We start from the raw sequence: 19,631 nt of genomic DNA, 5'->3' as shown, positions 1-19,631 counted from the left end.
GCGTACAAGTCCCTCTAGTGAATCAAATAAGAATAAAGAACATAAATAAGATCCATGTAATATTTTAGAGGGATACAGTTATAACCAATTCATAAGACAATTAATCATTCATGCAAAAATAAAATAAACATTAAGCATGAGGGAACACGAAGTAAGTAACATGGATCATAATTTAATCAATAAGGGCATTTAAATGCAAGAGGGAACAACATCATGTATTGATCAAACATATAACAACCAAGAGAACAAGTAAACATGCATGATCTAATGCATAATAGGAATATGCATGATTTATATGCAATACATGAACCCTTTATTATCTTTCATTTAAGCTTCCCTTTTTCCATATGTATGTCTTATTAAATGCACACAACTTTAAGTTTCGCTTTTTAATTACCATTGCCCGCGGATACACCAAACGGGTACAGTCCCTGAGGTCGAGTAGGGTTCCCGGGATAACTTAGCAAACAATTTGTATTTTATTACAGAGTTCCAAACTTAGCCCTTAACCGATATCAGGAAACAGACTATCCATTGGAACATTGAAAAAGAACATCCAAAGTCGGGGACACCATGGAAAACATCCACTGACGCTACTTTCTTGGTATACCAAAACAACAACTGTGCCAAAACATACCACCTCCAGGCAAAGTTGCGGACTCTCCCTAAAATCGTGGCCAGAAGAAGAACCTCAATATCGAGTTCAGGAGCAACAACACGCACATAGAGTTTTTGTATCCTCACGGTTTTCCCAAACCGCAACATCCAAAATTTCCACACTAAAGCAGGGACCTCAAGGAGGCATGAGTTACATTGTTCTTTACTTTCTTTTATCTTGTTATTAATTCATCTCTTTTACATTTATAAATCAACATGCAAAAATTAATAACATAAGCTTGCAAAACAGCATGCCAAGCTCTTCACGGGACCATACTCTGTAGCAACAAAGAGCAGTGCAGTAAAAACCATAATATCACTTCTGATTTGTGCAATGCATCAAAATAACAAAAACAGAGAACAACTTGTTCTCGAGGCTCACCCAGCCCCTGATGATCCAATTGACCATCAATGCATTCACAAGCAAAAATCATTAATCATATGCCCATATGCCCATATGCATTCATTGCACATGTTTTTTCATGCACGATCATGTACGTCAATATAGAATTGTGCATTAAACAACAATATTCTCATGCATGCGTATGAGTTCACATATTCATGTTAAATGTAATTCTTTTGCACAGCCCGCACTTTAATCACACCTGTGAGCATTCTGGTAATAGTGCACATGCCAAAGGCATCATTTAATATAGACATAAACATATAGAGAGAAGGTTTACACCCAAAACTCTTCATTCGTAACATATGTTGGAATTAACACTTGTGTTTATGACCACAATCTGAAATCTATCATGCATAGCAAGGTAAAATTTCAGATTTGAACAACGTCACGTATGTATAATCATGTATGTTGTATAATCACAATAGATTGCATGTATATTCCAATGCAAGATCTCTTTACACGTACACATACCTGTCAATGGACTATGTTCTTTTTGGAATAACCCATGCATATTTATATATATATATATATATATATATATATATATATATATATTTGTTAGAACAAGGATCATACAAGCCGAAAATCTTTAACTGAAAAAGATGCTATACACAAAGCATCAAAATATGCTAGTTGGATCAACAGGTTAACCCAGAGGTTTAGAAATCCAAATCTAAGTTGTCTGGCAATATCTCCATAAACCAACGATTTCTGACTGATGGATTCCGCTACTAGCTATATGCAAAAGGTGAAGCATCAAAGAAGTAATAAAAAAAATGGAGAGGAAATCTTGACTACTTAACCTCTGATTTGGACAAATATTACTCTCAGGCTACACTAGCTGAGGACAACTTAGTCTACTTAGCAACACAGATGACACGACCAATCATTTCCAGTGAGTTAAGAATCAAGAATTATAAATTTTGTTTTGAGTTTGGCTTGGAACCAGATCCAGCAACAGATCATCATGAAGTACAGTAGTGAAGTACATATTTTCTACTGTGAATTAAAATTTCGAAGCCTTTTCACAATTTATATGCCTGTTGGAATATGAAAAACGGTCCTATGCAGCAGAAACAACAAAAGTTAGAGCTTGAGTTAGTTATCCATAAATTTTATTGTCTTGAAGGATTCATAGATCTTGGAATAATAAACACCGAAACCAACATTTCTAAAGTTTGAGAAATAAAATCATTAAGTGGGATCACCAGAAATTTCTACCCACACATACAACACGTGCACAGTACACAACCACGTGACTACCCATAGAAAACTGAAAATACTAAAATTGCCAACACTTGATGTATTTCAGATGAAACTCGAGTATTCTGAAACACCTATCCTCAATACACAAATACACCAGTACTATGTATGGCTGAAACAAACTTGACACCAAGACTTAAAATGATATACAGTTCGTGCACACGATGCCTAGTTAAAACATGAGAAAATCCTGTTCTTAACATGCATAGAAATACACACAGTTAATGAAATCTGGGAATTTAGGAAACACCACATATATCTATATAAATAAAAAAAAATCTTTTTTTTTTATTTTAAGAACAAGTGGCCCAACCAAAACTGGGTCTAGCACACAACCAGACCCACCTAGCCCACCTAGTCGGCTGGGTCAGGTACTCAGCCCAGCCGACTGACTACCTGAGCCCTAACATGAAAATGAAAATTTAATAACTTTTTTTTATTAGAATTCACAACAACCGAAATTCCCCAAATCTGTCGATTTGGGAGTTACGGGAACTCAAAGCAAGCTTGAAAATAATACATCTGTAAGAACACTGAAACCCTACCAAACTAATACATGGGATACAAACCTATGTTCCCATTCTTATTTGAAATCAAAAGAGAACCCGTACCTTTGAATCAGTGTTTGGGGTTGCTGCCGTGAGAGAAGGAGGTCGCCGGCAGCGGCCTGCTCTCGTGCACGCAAACAAGAGGGAGAGAGATGTCAAGGAGGTCGTTGATGGCCCTGTTTGCTGGTGACAGCAGCTAAGGGGTTGGCTTCGTCGGACGACGTCGGTGGTTGCCGCACGCAAGGGAAAGGACGAGAGAAGGGGGGAGCAAACGAGAGAGATGAGAGGCAGAGATGAGGAGGAGAGGTGTGGGAGAGCAAGACTCGAAGACCCCCCCCCCTCTTGTAGGAGAGTGCCCGAAAAAGGAGGAAACCTCCCCGGCGGTTGTGCATCGCCCCCCTCTCCCCCTTTGCGAATTTGGGGTTTTGTTGTGTTAGGGTTCATTCAGAACCCTAACTCTTCGTTTTATCGGGTGTAAGCCCCCTTTTTTTTCGTTACTTACCTGCTACGAGGGAGGCGCGGCCCGGGTCCGAGACCGAGACCCGGGATCCAGACACAGTCTAGACCCGCAACACCCCATTGCGGTGTGGATCCGTGTCTTACTTGCAATGTGGATCCACAAGTTGGATCCAAATGGATCCAACTTTGGATCCCTGCACTAAATTTATATATATGACATTAATTATAAATGTATATGCTCCTTTATGGGTCCTGGATCTGAAATACGGATCCTAGGCTCATTTTGCACATTTCGCATTATTTTATAAAGGAAAAACACGAAAAAATTCGGTTATTACACCAATAGTGCCCCTAGTTATAATACATAAAAACGATACATAATGAGGGCAACAAAAGAAACATTAAAATACAGTTACAAGCAAAAACGTGATACTCAAAACATGTCAATCAATCTAGATCTGGATCCAGACCCAGAAACTCACATCTCAATACCCATGATAAGCCACAGTTGCTTCAGAACATTGCTCTCAATAAATGCTAACATGTGATGCAATAGGGACTCTAAGCCCTTATTTATATGAAGAAACAAGACCTAGATTTTCTTCCAGGAGGTAGATTAACAGTGGGTTATGAAACACAAGATAGTGTGGTTTTGGCTTGTAACCCTAGATTGATTGCTGATCAATTCAGTCAACGCTCAACAGTATGGCCTGAGATTTTTTAGTCCATGCCTCAGTAACGATATGAGCACCACTTATATACTAATTACCTGTGTCTTCTATTCACTGTTAGCAGCCAACCAAACTTCATATAATGATTTCCAACAAGATCAATAGATGTTGTTTCACCAAGAATTCCAGATCCTATTAGATATTTATGCTACCTCTGATGTGCTGTAGCTTAAAGCATGCCTTCAAGACTTGGCCTGAAAATTTTACTATCGCAGTGATCCAGGCAGGGGTCAGCCAGTCCTTATGATCCTTCCCAGCTGACTTTAGCTATTTCCTTAGGCAAGGTGATTTCTTCTCCTATACATGGATATGATCATCAGTGGTGATTATCTTGCCAATTGGAACATCAAAATGTACTCTTCAGAAGTTAATTTCTTGCCAACACTCTATACAAGAAGATGCTTGATGTGGACTAATTGCAATTTATGAAGAAAGAACTGTCAACATACCAAAACTAACAAGCAAGTGCTTAGACCAATGGATGATGGATATTAAATTTATTGAACAGATTAAAATTTCCACATTATTTCATTTAAGTTGCCAAAGATCCAATGATATGCAATGAATATTTCCAAAACCTTAAAAAGAAGTTCTATGCACCAGATGTTATTGCTTATAAATCATCTCATCTTTCCAAGGGACGATCATAACTTTGCAAGTGTTCTAACATAGTGGACCTTAACAGAATTCCCGTATAGGAAAAAAAATGATGTGTTTAAGAAGATCCAGCAATTGTACAAATGAATGCCTGGGAGGCCAATCACTTCCTGTAATTTCAGATTACAGAAGAAGAGATCCATACCTGAAAAGTTTTGACACTGTTGCCCATCATGAGGTCGCTTCATGAATACTGATTTGTCACATTCAAGGGAACCATGTGGCAAGTTTGGATCCTTTCCAGTAGCTTGTCTATTTTTTGAGTCCTAAGGAATGGAACATGACACATTATGTTATCAAATTAGCAAAATGAAAAGGGAAAGGAAAACAACATCATGTTTGGGAAACATAGAGATACCGCATAATAGGTGCTGACCTTGAACCGTGTACATTGTTCAACCCATCTGGACTTTGTTTCTTCAAACAAAACAAGTCTTTTTAAAGTCTTACAAGCTTCAATACTTGCCCCTGAGAAAGAGAGATCAAAGACACCATCCGAAAGCAGCCTCTGGTAGGTATATAAGGACTCCTTGAAAGATGGGCTATCAAACATTTTTCTAAGGCTGCACACATGGCTACAAGAAGATCAGAACAGGAAAAAAATAAGGAGCCGCAAATTGTGTGAAAAATTTAGGTAACTAACCTTGAAGGATATTTGGAGGCATCAACTGAAGGAAGGTATTTCATCAATTGCCGTTGCTCTTCATGAGTCAAATGTTCCATGAACTCTTCATAATTAATAACATCCTAGTCCAACAAGAGCATAATCACATGAGCTACAGGATGATTTCCTTGATAAAAATAGCCTAGCTACTTGTTTGACCTTCACACAAGACCATTCATAGAACAAAGAACCTTAAAATTGTTGATACAGGAAACCATATATACCCAGCTCAAATTAATTATGCCCAATATTAGTGAAAGAAGAACATGCATTGACCATACCTTCAAATCTATGAATCTCAGAGGTGATGAACTACTTTGCAGAACGTGAAATTTGTCATAGGCAACCTTTTCCCTACAAAGTAAAAAAGAACAGATTTCAGAAGAAATGAAGTCTTAAAGTCATTTCCAGCCATTCTCAAGGGCAATCAGATGACACACTGTACCAGAATAACCTGAGAAAAGAATGACACATGGACCAACATGAATCTTTGGTTCATCATTTCAAATTAGACATTAGACAGTCATGTGACGAGCACTGGAAGCACCTGAGGTGCCAAACATATTGAAATTGAAAATTTCAAGGAAAAAGGAAGCATGATTGTGCTAAGAGAACCATGCAAGCCCATTTCGAACATCAATATTGCATGAAGAACTGTTAGGATTTAGGAAAGCACCTTTTTCCGTGGTCATATGGTCCACGGCCCATGGCATTCTTCACTTTTTCATTGCTGACTTCAACCGAATTTATTCCTTTGCTCTGAATATGTACCGGAAGAGATAAAGATGCTGAATAAGATTCACTAACAGTGCACCCTTTGTTTTCTATCACAAGTGAGCTTGCTTGTGATTCCTCTTCTTGGGCTGTTGAATGTGGATGCTTGATAAGAACACTACCATGTCCTATCTCAACAGAAACCATAGGTTTTCCACTTTCAAGAAGAAGATCTTCCTCTGAAGAGACGGAAAGATGGGATGAATCTTGCTCATGCAATATGCTGTATAGATCTTTTGTCAGTTTTTCAACAGGAGAAGGCTTTGGCCTTCGCCAATTGAGGCATGTTCGTTTTCTTGATGGAACAAGTGAATCCCAGACAATGGATTGTGATGAACCTAAATACAATAAAAAAGATCAAGATAATGTTTCAATGTTTTATCATATTTTTGTAATGAAACAATACGTGCACAAATACAATGCCACAAAGGGCTACAAAGGTGCACAAATACAAACACAAGGGTTACTTATGGACCAAATACAATAAGCCACTTATGGGCAAGAATACCTCACACACAAAGAACCCACAAGAACACTTAAAATAAATATAAACTTGTATTGAATATGCTTAGAGTAGAGCCTCACATGGTTTAAGGGAGGCAGTCCAACAGTCGTTGGACTGTCACCCCAACAGTCAAATGACTGTACAATAAAAAAAACAGAAAAAGAAATAAAAGAAAAAGACCATTCAGTCCCTAATGGACTGTACCAAAAATACACATTATGAAATGATCAAAATACCCTTGATATATACATATATTTTATCAGTTAGGAATAGATATATACACAATACTTTAACACTCTCCCTCAAACTTACGTTGAAATCATCGAAAGTTTGCTAAGAAGATACAAGAATCTTGGTAGAGGAAGAACTTCGGTGAAGAAGTCCATAATCTGAAACTCGGACTAAACATATGGTAGAGTAATCGTCTCCTTCTAGTATTCTTCTCGAACATAGTGACAATTCATCTCAATATGTTTTGTTTGTTCATGAAATGTATGATTGTTCGCTATATACATGACACTTTTGTTATCACAGCATAATTTTGAAGGTTCTGAAACATCAATAACCATATCTGAAAGTAATGATCTCTTCCACACGACCTCTGTGGTTGTAGTAGTCATCACCCTATATTCAGCTTCTGTGGAAGATAAAGATGTCTTTTGTTGCTTTGTGCATCGCCAAGAAATGAGGGAATCACTTACAAATACACCAAAACCTTTAGTTGAGTGACGGTTATTGAGATCTTCTCTCCAGTCAGAATCAGTATAAACAATAAGATTTAAGGAAGATGAAGAGAATAAGAATAGCCCTTTAGATATAGTTTTCTTGATGTATCAAAATATTCGTAATACGGTACTCATGTGAACCGATGTGGGCGCATGTTAAAACTGACTTGCAGTTGTAATGAGATATTGCGGAAATATAAAGAGTGCATACAAGCACATACAACAATGAATAAAAGAGAAAATATCACAAGTCCACGAAGGGACAATACAAGCACAAGCCTTTAAGAAGGCAACAATATACAAAGCCTCTTATTGAAAAGAGAGAGGAGCTCTCCAAGATGAAAATACACAAGGGGATCACCCTTATTTATACAAGAGAAGGAGGAGGAAAAAGGAGGGCCAAAGGGCCTCAAAAGGAGAGCCAAAAGGGGGCTCCCATAGAGTCGTTGGGAGCCCCCAACGGTCACATTTGTGACCGTTGGGGGCTCCAACGACTTCTATGTTGGAGCCCCTTTTGGTCCTCAAAAATAATAAAAAGAAAAATAAAAAAAATAAATAATAAAAATTACATTTGATCAAAAAGGAAAAAATAGTTGTTTTCTAAAACAACTGTGAAATTACAAAAATACCCCTATCGGGTATTGATGTAATAAACAGAATATATATATATATATATATATATATATATATATATATATATATATATATATATATATATATATATATATATAGGTACATTTTAACACCCCCCCTCAAACTTTACGGGGGAAGGACGGAAAGTTTGCCGAGAAGAAACATGAACCGAGGAGCTGGAAGAGCTTTGGTGAAGAAGTCTGCCAACTGATATTCTGAAGTGACATATGGCAGAGCAATAGTTCCTCGTAAAAATTCGTCACGAACATAGTGGCAATCCATTTCGATATGCTTCGTACGTTCATGAAAAGTATGATTGCTTGCGATATAGATGGCACTCTTATTGTTGCAACACAGCTTGGAGGCTTCAGTAATATCAACTCCCATATCTTTAAGCAAACTGCGAAGCCATACAAGTTCCATTGTTGTGGTTGCCATTGCCCGGTACTCAGCTTCAGTGGATGAGAGTGAAACTTTCTGCTGCTTCTTGCATCGCCAGGCAATCAATGAGTCCCCTAAAAAGACACAAAAACCAGTAGTTGAGACTCGATCATTGGGATTACCTCCCCAATCTGCATCAGTATAAGCAAGAAGATTCAAAGGGGAAGAGGAGGATAGAAATAGCCCTTTATTGATGGTATTCCGAATGTAGCGAATGATTCGGAGAACCGCACTCATATGCACGGTTGTAGGAGCATGCTGAAATTGACTGACTGAGTGAACCGCATGAGTGATATCTGGTCTGGTGATGGTTAAATATGTAAGAGACCCAATGAGTTGTCGGTACGGTGTAGGATCTTCCAGAAGAACCCCATCTTCTAACCGTAACTTGGCATTAATAACCTCGGGAGTCTCTACCTTCTTATCATCAGAAATCCCAGACTTAGAACATATATCTGCAGCAAGCTTCATCTGTGACAAAATATATCCTCTAGGAGAATATGCAACCTCAATTCCAAGAAAATATCTGAGAAAACCTAAATCAGACATATCAAAATTATCTTTTAACATATTTTTAACATTAATAATACTACTTTGATCATTTCCAGTGATAATCATATCATCAACATAAAGCAACAAAATTACGATACTAGAACCTGCATTTTTAACAAAAAGAGCAGTGTCAGTATAACAAGAATGAAATCCTAATTTTATCATGATATCACTAAAACGATCATACCAAGCCTTAGGAGCTTGTTTAAGACCATATAATGCCTTTAAAAGCCGAAGTGTTTGACCTTGCTTAATATTTATTCCGGGTGGTGGATCCATATAAACTTCTTCACTTAAACTTCCATTTAAAAAAGCATTTTTTACGTCAAGTTGATAAATAGGCCATTTTTTGGTTGATGCGACAGCTATTAAGGTTCTGACACTTGTCATACGAGCTACGGGGGCGAATGTTTCTTCGTAATCAATACCATATTCTTGGGAGTATCCCTTAGCAACCAATCTTGCTTTATATCGTTCCAACGAGCCATCGCTTTTAGTTTTAACTTTGAAGACCCAACGACAACCAATAGGTTTTTTGTGTGAGGGTAGATCAACTACTTCCCAAGTATTGGCCTTTTTTAAAGCATTTAGTTCAACTTGCATTGCTTCAACCCAATGAGGTATAGATTTAGCTTGATTATAGTGGGTTGGTTCAAAATAAGAGTGTAGAGTTATCAAACATGCCCGATAGTTGGGAGTTAAAGAGTCATAGGAGACAAACCTATTTGGGGGTATTGATATTCTAGAAGAATGCCTAACTTGTGGTTCCTCAATGGATTCGGAAATTTGAGAGTATTTTTCGAGGGCACTAATAGGTTTTTCTTGATTTCTTCTTGAGTAAACATTTATATTGGCATTGCTATCATGAACATTTGTATTTGAATTATTATCATTTGAGAGTGTTATGTCAAGAGGGGATACCTCGTGAGTGTCATCTATGTTTTCAAGAGAATCTTCTTGTATGTCATCAATAAGATCATATAAGAATACATAATCAATTTCATTTGTCTCTTCTATTTTATCAAAACCGTTTTCGTCTTCGAGAAATGTTACATCTTTTGAAACATATAGTTTATCATTCTTAAAATCATAACATCTATACCCTTTTTTATTTTCACCATATCCAAAAAATACACATTCAATTGCTTTGGGAGATAACTTATCCCTTTTATGTAGTAGGACAAAACATTTGCAACCAAAAATACGAAGTCGATTAAAATCGGGTGAAAACTTAAAGAGTTTCTCATAGGAAGAAGCATTTTTTAACTTAGAAGAGGGCATTCTATTGATTAGATAGGTTGAGGTAAGAACAGCTTCCGCCCAAATTTTTTTTGGAATATTTCTAGACACAAGCAATGTTCTAGCGGTTTCTATAATGTGCCTATGTTTTCTTTCCGCTAGGCCATTTTGTTGAGGAGTCCTAGGACATGACTTTTGATGACAAATGCCATTTTGGCTTAAATAGTTTTGGAATTCGTGAGATAAGTATTCACCACCGGAATCGGATCTTAAAATAGATATGTTACTTTGAAATTGATTTTGAACCTTTTTATGAAAATCTTTAAAGAAAGTAAATACTTCCGACTTATGACTAAGGAAATAAATCCAAACATACCGAGTAAAGTCATCAACAAACGTAACATAATATGAATAACCCCCTTTAGACATAACCGGAGAAGGACCCCAAACATCTGAATGCACCAATTCAAAAGGCCTTGATGAGAAAAAAGATCTAGTTGGAAAAGGAATAGACTTCATTTTTCCAAAAATGCAATCTTTGCAATTAATTTCTTTTTCCTTACAAAATTTGTTTCCAAAAGGAAAGAGATACATTTTGGAATAACTTGGATGACCAAGTCTTTTATGCCAAGTTTCCATATTTTTTTCTTGGACATAAGAACAAAAAAAGTTTGTAGGGAGATCAAGATGGTCCATATAATAGAGGTCTCCCTTTCTATGGCCTTGCCCAATCCGCTTCCCGGACCGGAGATCCTGCACAAAGCAACCATTAGATGAGAAAGATATTTCACATCCATGGTCGGCAATTTGAGAAACCGAAAAAAGGTTTAAATTTAATTTGGGAACAACTCTTACTTTTGGAACACAAAAATTTTGAGAATCTTTAAAAGAGCCAATACTTGAAATTTTCAAAAAAGTTCCATCGGCCGTTGTGACACAAGAGTCCTTTGAATTGATGCAAACATCACTAAGTGCATTCTCATGAGGGGTCATATGAAAAGAAGCTCCGGAATCAAGGATCCAAGAATACGTACCGGGTGATGATGTCGAAGCAATGGCCGCACCCGATGTGGAGGAAGAAACTTTAAGCATTTGTTGGAGAGCCATAGATATTTGTCCAAGAGTTTCTTTAATGTCATTGTTTTTGCCTTCATCTTCTTTGGAGGTGGTTTCTTCAAGAGAGGCTACTTTAGGCTTGAAGGCTCCCATAAGCTTTGGACAAACGGGTCTAATGTGACCCGGCTCATTGCAATAATGACAAACAATCATTTTTCTTCCTCCATTGTAGTTCCCTTGTTTCCCAAAATGAGGAGGCTTATAGGTTCTAACATTGTTACCCGGTTTGGATACGGCAAGGACTTCATCAACATGCTTACTCATGCCAAGCCTTGTCTCCTCTTGAGTGATTTCGGCAATAGCATCCTCAATAGGAGGAAAAATAGATCTATGGAGAAGTGAGGATCTCACTTGCTCAAATTCGGGGCGTAGCCCAAAAAGAAATTGAAACAATCGCTCTTGTTCCATTTGTTTTTGTCTTAAATCAACATCTTCCATAGAAACCCACTTTGGCTCTAAAAGAGCCAATTCATCCCATAGTGGGTTAAGGGCACTATAGTAGTCTTGAATGCTAGAATCACCTTGCTTGGTGGTTCTAACTTTTTCTTGCAAGAAGTATGCTCTTGCAAGATCCTTTTGGGTATACATACCCCTCATAAAGGACCAAGCCTCATTGGCTCGACGAAATTTAGCTATATTAGCACATACCTTAAGCTCCACATTGTTCATAAACCACGCAAGGATTTTTGCGTGATTGCTTTCCCAATCTTCTACTTCCTTTTGATGATTTTCAATGGCCTTGAGACGAGCATCTCCCTCAAGAGCTTTTTCTTGATCTTCTTCCATTTTTGTGAGCATAAGCTTCGGTTCCGGAACGGTCCCCATGACATAACCCCAAAGCTTCTTCCCTTTGAGATTATTCTCCATTGCCGATGCCCACATCATATAGTTCTTTCCATTGAGTTTGAAAGAAAGATCAATCTTTGTCTCCATGATGTTGCCAAGAAGTGAGAAGATGTCCACCAAAATAAGAGATACACGAACCACACCTTTCCTTCAAGAATCGAGTGGCTCTGATACCATGTAATGAGATATTGCGGAAATATAAAGAGTGCATACAAGCACATACAACAATGAATAAAAGAGAAAATATCACAAGTCCACGAAGGGACAATACAAGCACAAGCCTTTAAGAAGGCAACAATATACAAAGCCTCTTATTGAAAAGAGAGAGGAGCTCTCCAAGATGAAAATACACAAGGGGATCACCCCTATTTATACAAGAGAAGGAGGAGGAAAAAGGAGGGCCAAAGGGCCTCAAAATGAGAGCCAAAAGGGGGCTCCCATAGAGTCGTTGGGAGCCCCCAACGGTCACATTTGTGACCGTTGGGGGCTCCAACGACTTCTATGTTGGAGCCCCTTTTGGTCCTCAAAAATAATAAAAAGAAAAATAAAATAAATAAATAATAAAAATTACATTTGATCAAAAAGGAAAAAATAGTTATTTTCTAAAACAACTGTGAAATTACAAAAATACCCCTATCGGGTATTGATGTAATAAACAGAATATATATATATATATAATAGGTACATTTTAACAGCAGTATGTACTGCATGCGCAATGTCTGGCATGACAATAGACAGGATGTAAAACCCACGTTTAAAAAAAAATATTTGTATCGGACCCGGGCCGGGTCGGGTCGGGTCCGGACCCGACCTGGGCCCATGCTCGATAGGGTTTTAAACAAAAAACCCGACTCGAGAAGAGGATTTTGAGAAAATCCTCTTCCCGAGCGCCGCACCCCGCCTGCGATTTCGGATGGATTAGGGAAACCCACCGAGGTTTCCCCATTTATCGCCCCCTGCCGCCTCTTGGTTTCTGGGAAGGCAGGGGACAGCCCCCTGCTGCCCTTTGATTTTCGGCACGCAGGGGCTCGCCCCCTGCCGCCTCTTGGTTTTTGGGAAAGCAGGGGATAACCCCTTGGTTCTCGGCACGCAGGGGCTCGCCCCCTGCCGCCTATTGGTTCTCGACCGACAGGGGCTCGCCCTCTGCCGCCTCACTGTTGTCGGCAGGCAGGGGCTCGCCCCCTGTCGCTTTTCTGATCTCGGCAAACAGGGGCACACCCCTGCTGCCTCTCTCTTTTTTTTTATCGACAGGCCGAGGGCGATGCCCTGCCTGACTTTCTATTCTCCGCATGATAAATAATGTAGCACTGAATACTCACACTTTTGCAGACTTCGCATCGAACCCCGCTCTGGCTCCGCGGCCTGAGCCTCGTATCATCTACACTCGTAGATGCACGCAGCTGCACGACATCCCGAGGTAGGGGAAAGTCGCACGAAGAGTTTGTATGAATGAAATAAAATATAAGGATTACATGCTTACCAGTAGGATTACTTAACTTGTAATTGTCTGTTTTGCGTTTCATTATCCTTATTCTTTTGAAATTGCATGCTTAATGTAAACTCTATGGGTAGATTCATTTCTAAAAATAAACCCACGATAATTGCTTTTGTAACCGGACCTTAGGACAGGTACGGTATAAATTTTGCGAGAGGTAATGAGGTACCTTGAAGTGGGCAATCAACACCTTATAGATATCAATGAGATAATGTCGACTTCCACAGGTCAATTGCTTAAAGAGCAATACATGTCATGTATGAACCAAAAGAATCACAAGACATTAATTGTTGCTCTCTCATCGTAGTCGTATCTCTAGGAAAGGTACGATCGTACTTTTGGACAAGTACATCCCATGTGGGTTACGATGTTTGGATGGTGAGGTTGTAGCAACCTCGGAGCGTGTATTTAGCACAATGCTGAGATCACATAAATGGTGACAACTCGCCCTCACAGGTAAGATGCTTGAGTGGGTCTATTAGACCGGAGCATGTAGAATGGGGAGGCGGTTAAGAAACCTCTGTCGTACCCATTCGACCTTCACAGTTCATCAAGGGAGAGGATGGATGGTACAAAAACTCCGATGGACAGGTTGTTTACAACAACCCACGGGCAAAAGACTCGGCTTCCCAAGTCATCGGAGTTAGGGGAATTGGGATTACCATAAATTATCCTAGGTGGTAACTCACGCCACGAATGCCTTTGGGGATTTACTCTCTTGGTCACTGACCGTTCCTTTAGGAGCGGACTCAGTCAGCCATCCGGGTTAATGAAAACACCTGACATAATAAACCCCGGGATCGGTCTCGGCTGTTTCTACGTTTCGCGTCTGTGCGTACCCACAGGCCAGTTAATATCAGAACTTAAAGAATATCTTTTTGAATAGTTGTAGATGATTGAGACTTACACTGCTTGAAATGTTTTCAAACAATAGCTCTTTGCGCATGTTACACTGATTAGAATAGATTATAATTGTATTGGTTGTTTTAATATAATAATTGTTTATCTCATGAATGTTCTGCTTTATTTTATTCTACTTATCTCTTCGTGCACCTACTGGTTTGTTGTGAAACTGACCTATTTCATGGGCAGGTGATGAGTAGGACTTCACAAGCGGCCGATGGCGTGATGCAACATGGCTCAAGATTTCTCTTCTTTCTGCTGGCGTCTTGGCTCTGAGTTTTGGAGTTTTTCTTTAGATTATTGAACTTTGGGAAATTGCTCATTTTGTAATAAACTGCAGATTTTATTAATAATCTATTGCATTATTTCCTCAATTCCTTTTAAGTAGTTGTTCATGTGAATGATGGTTTTTCAGCTAACGTACCCAGGATTGTTGACTTGTGCTCCTTTCTAAATGTGTTCCGCTGTCTTTTTTTTTTTAAGTGAAAACTTTAAATCTTTGAAAGGTTTTTCGATAATGTTTTCGAAATCACAAGTCGAATTTTTTGGGTGTTACAACTTGGTATCAGAGTCAGGTTCAGAAAGAGGTGAATCTTAACTATTGAGCATCCCATCGCGTTGTAAGTCTTTGATATTTTATAGCATGTTTAGACTAAATTATATTTTTGTCTCTATTCGTAGTAGAGTCCGAAAGATGGATTTGTTTGCTGGTTCTGGTGGTAGTCACGGTAGGGGCACGCGTAGGGTGCATGGTCGTTCCGTAAGGGAGAAGGACGGACATGAGATGTTCGGGGCTGGTTACTGGGCTAACCGCCCTCCTCTACCCATTTTTACGGATGATCAGGGTTTCCCACTACCGATCGCCTACCAAATACCCTTGGCAACAACGTGGGCTGAGGTGCATGCTCGAGAAGGTGGTTTCACGCCTTCGCATGTTCTGGTGCACCAACAGGCACCACAAGAGTCATCGGGAGATTATGTTTCCCCTGAGTTAGCAGAGGAGTGCGTATTCTGCGGAGAATCAAGGCACACCATGGATGTCTGCCTCCGCAAGGCCGAGCATGATGGCAAGATCGCAATTTCGACTGCAAGCGAGCAACCACCACCTCCAGCAGACTTAGTGGGCAGTGTATCACCCACATACACGCCTACGACTGATTCTTCAAGTTATAGCCTTGGCTCACCGGAATATACTCCGGCGACACCCCTCTACGGCCAGGAGACCTCCTATGGTCGAGGCTATTCTAACATCAACTTACTTGATAAATAGAATGCCTTCATCATCCCTTCAAAATGTTTCTCCATATGAAAAACTATTTGAAATAACTCTCAATTATAAACGTTTGAGAATTTTTAGTTGCAAATGTTGTCATTTTGCATAAGAGAGATAAATTATCTTCAAAAGCCATTGAATGTGCCTGCATGGGTTGTACAGAAAATCAAAAAGGCTTTAGATGTTTTGACTTAAAGAATAACAAACTTTATGTTTCTAAGGATGTGACATTTTTAGAAAATGAAAATGGACTTTAGATAATTAAAGAAAGATGAAGCAAATTATAAATTCTTATGTGATGTCTTCGAAAGATAATTCCTCGAGTGATAATGATCGACATTCTAGTGTTGAAAATGCCGAAACAAGTAATGATAATATTATTAATAAACCAATAAATGTGAGCAAAGAAACCCTACAAGTGCTTTAGAAAAATTTACACATGATTCCTCTATAGAAGAAATTGCACTGAGAAAATCCAATTATGTATCTATTCCTCCTAGTAGGTTTGTATCATATGATACTTTGACACCAAATTATAGAGCTTGTTTGATAGCCTTGCATTCTTACTTTGAACCGTCACACTATAACGAAGCTAAAAAACTTCCACATTAGGTTGAATCAATGAATGCAAAATTAGATGCTCTTAAAAGGGCAAAAACTTGAAAAATAACTTCATTACCCTTAAAAAAGAAAGTTATAGGATGTAGATGAGTGTTTAAGGTTAGAACCAAAGGTCCAAGAGTGATGGGACCCTAGAAAGATATAAAACTAGGTTAGTCGCCAAAGAATACTCCCAGGAATATGGAATTGATTATAAGAAAATCTTTCCATCTGTAGCTAGGATGACCAGCGTTAGGATCCTCATAGCAGTTGCATCTATTAAAAAATGACTCATATACCAACATGATGTCAAAAATACTTTCCTCAATAGGGAATTAAATAAGGAGGTTTATATGGATCCTCGGTCGGGATTTAATATTGAAAATGGAAAAATTCTCAGACTTAAAGAAAGCCTTGTATGGTCTTAAACAGACTCCAAAAGCCTGATATGATAGATTTAGCAGTGTTATGGGTTTTCATTCCTACTATACTGATACTGCTCTTTTTGTTAAAAGTACAGGTTCTAAAATGGCCATACTTCTATTTTATGTAGATGATATGATAATCACTGGAAGTGACAAGCAGAGAGTTATTGATATTAAAAATGTTTTGAAATTTTTTTGACATGACTGACTTTGATTTTTGAGATATTTCTTAGGCATTGAAGCTGCTTACTCTCTCAGAGAATAAATTTTGTCTCGAATGAAGCTTGTTGTTGACATATGTGCTAAGACTGGCACATCAAATGACAAGAAAGTAGAAATCTCTGAGGTGATCAATGTTAAGTTAAGACTTGAAGATGAGACTCTTCTTGAAGATCCTATACCTTATCATTAATTGATCGGGTCACTTACCTACTTGTCAATTATCAGGCCTGATATAACACATGCAATTCATGTTGCCAGTCAGTTTCAGCATGCTCCAACAATTGTGCACATGAGTGTTGTGTTAAAATTTATCAGATATATTAAAAACACTATAACAAAGGGTGTTTTCTTATCTTTTATCTTCTTTCCTAGATTTGCTTGCTTATACTGGTACTGATTGAAGAGAAAATCTCAATGATAGAATCTCAACCACGGGTTTTTGTGTCTTTTTAAAAAAAAATCTAATTTCGTGGAGATGCAAGAAGCAGCAAAAAGTATCACTATCTTCTACTGAACTGGAATATCATGCAATGGCTACAACCACAATGGAGCTTGTGTGGCTCAAAAGTCTTCTCAAAGATATGGGTGTCATCATCTCAAAACCTCCGAAGATATGTTGTGATAATAAGAGTGCAATCTACATTGCAAGTAATCATATCTTCCATGAGTGAACAAAACACATAGAGATGGATTGCCATTATGTATGTCATGAGTACCTGAGAAGAACTATTATGTTGTCATGTCACTTCTGAGTATAAAATCGTCGATTTCTTTACCAAAGCTCTTCCTGCACCTCAATTTTTTTTTCTCCTTTGCAAACTTTCAATCACTTCACTGTAAGTTTGAAGGGGGTGCTAAAATATACTTATGAATATATATATATATATATTCAGTTTTGTAATAGCTAATGCTTATTAGGGGCATTTCTATCTTTTCACATATATAATAAATAACTATTTTAGCAAATAGTTATTTTTTTTTTTTGTAATTAACAATGCCATTGGGGGCTTTATGGTCATCAAACCATAGAAATGTTGCAGTCACAAATGTGACCATTGGGGGCTCCCACATAGAGACGTTGGGAGCCCCCCAATGGCCCTCACTCTCCTCTTTTTTGTTGTGTATAAATAAGGGTCTTGCTCCCTTATTCCTTTAAGCTTTCACTAAAGCCTTTGATTAATAAAGAGATTATATTTTATCCTTTTGTGTTTGCCCTTTGTTGGCTATTGTATTGTCCCTTAGTGGACTTGTGCGTGTGCACATTGTGATTGCGATCTTGTAAGCCCTTAGTGGCATTGGTTTTATATTTTCCGCTATTTCATTATAAGTGTAACCCCTCTTATATGTTAAGCTTGTTCACAAGCATGTTTTTAATAATATTCCTATATTTTTTTCTTGTGTTTTAGCCCCTAAGTGGCTTGTGTGGTTGTGCTATTATATTGACCCATAAGTGGTCCTGATTGTGTATGTTCTTGTGTTATTGTGTTCTTGTATGCCCATAAGAGGCACCCACTTGTACTCTTTGTATTTTCATTACATGGTATGAGAGCGAAATATAAAAATATTGCTTTTAAGCAAATTTCTAACAAGATTATGAAAAGTTTTGAAAGTTTCAAAAACTTCATATTTGTGCTTAAGAAAATAAATCCACGTGAATTGAGAATAATCATCCACAAAAATTATATAATAAGTGAATCTTCCTTTAAAGGCAATAGGACCAGGACCACAAACATTTGAATGTATTAATTCAAGTAGTTTGGAAGCAAAAAAAAGTTCTCTCTTGATAAGGAATTGCTTTCATTTTTCGAAGAATACAATCCGTACACTGGATTTTTTCATTACAAAATTTTCTCATATGAGATATAATGGATAATTGTAACGACCCCAACTCATACCCTTTGAAAAATACAGATTTTTTTTCTAAGAGTTGCGGAAAACATCCCAGAGACCCGGGGTCCTTACAGTTCCAATTTCAGTTGGATAACCACACACCACAAACAAACTTACATTTATCATTCATAACCAACCAACTAAACTCTTTTATGAACCAATAAAAGTCTCATACTTAACTCAAAAGTGAAGTAACAACAGCAGAAAATAAAAAGAACTAAAAGAAACAAAAGTAGAGTCACTCTGTCCATAAATGAAGCAGTCTGAAACAAACATGGCTCTCGTATCCTCTCAGAAGCGAGTCTACTTCACTGATCACCCGGCCCTGCGAAAAACCAATAAAGTAGGGTGTCAGAATCCAAAGAATCTTGCGTACAGGTCCCTCTAGTGAATCAAATAAGAACAAAAAACATAAATAAGATCCATGTAATATTTTAGAGGGATACAGTTATAACCAATTCATAAGACAATTAACCATTCATGCAAAAATAAAATAAACATTAAGCATGAGGGAACACGAAGTAAGTAACATGGATCATAATTTAATCAATAAGAGCATTTAAATGCAAGAGATAACAACATCATGCATTGATCAACATATAACAAC

General features: G+C 38.0%; 1 protein-coding gene across 2 annotated transcripts in view; it reads right to left on the bottom strand.

Moving 5' to 3' along the window:
- Positions 1-19,631, bottom strand: part of LOC149845302 (GATA transcription factor 26-like) — a 66,222-nt gene that overhangs the window by 21,624 nt on the left and 24,967 nt on the right. Inside the window, exons 3-7 of one of the 2 annotated variants that reach the window (XM_089995680.1) lie at positions 6,062-6,497; positions 5,667-5,739; positions 5,365-5,468; positions 5,080-5,284; positions 4,867-4,987 (exon numbers count right to left, since the gene is read on the bottom strand). In XM_089995680.1, the coding sequence (XP_089851806.1) occupies positions 4,867-4,987; positions 5,080-5,284; positions 5,365-5,468; positions 5,667-5,739; positions 6,062-6,497 (939 nt within the window). The remainder of the gene's footprint in view (positions 1-4,866; positions 4,988-5,079; positions 5,285-5,364; positions 5,469-5,666; positions 5,740-6,061; positions 6,498-19,631) is intronic. The other variant, XM_089995681.1, reaches the window with a different exon arrangement.

This window comes from Nuphar pumila, chromosome 2, assembly GCF_984573655.1.
Source record: "Nuphar pumila chromosome 2, dmNupPumi1.hap1.1, whole genome shotgun sequence".
NCBI classification, from domain to species: Eukaryota; Viridiplantae; Streptophyta; class Magnoliopsida; order Nymphaeales; family Nymphaeaceae; genus Nuphar; species Nuphar pumila.
Note: the sequence above shows the minus strand (reverse complement) of the source record. Positions and strands in the feature narration are given on the sequence as shown.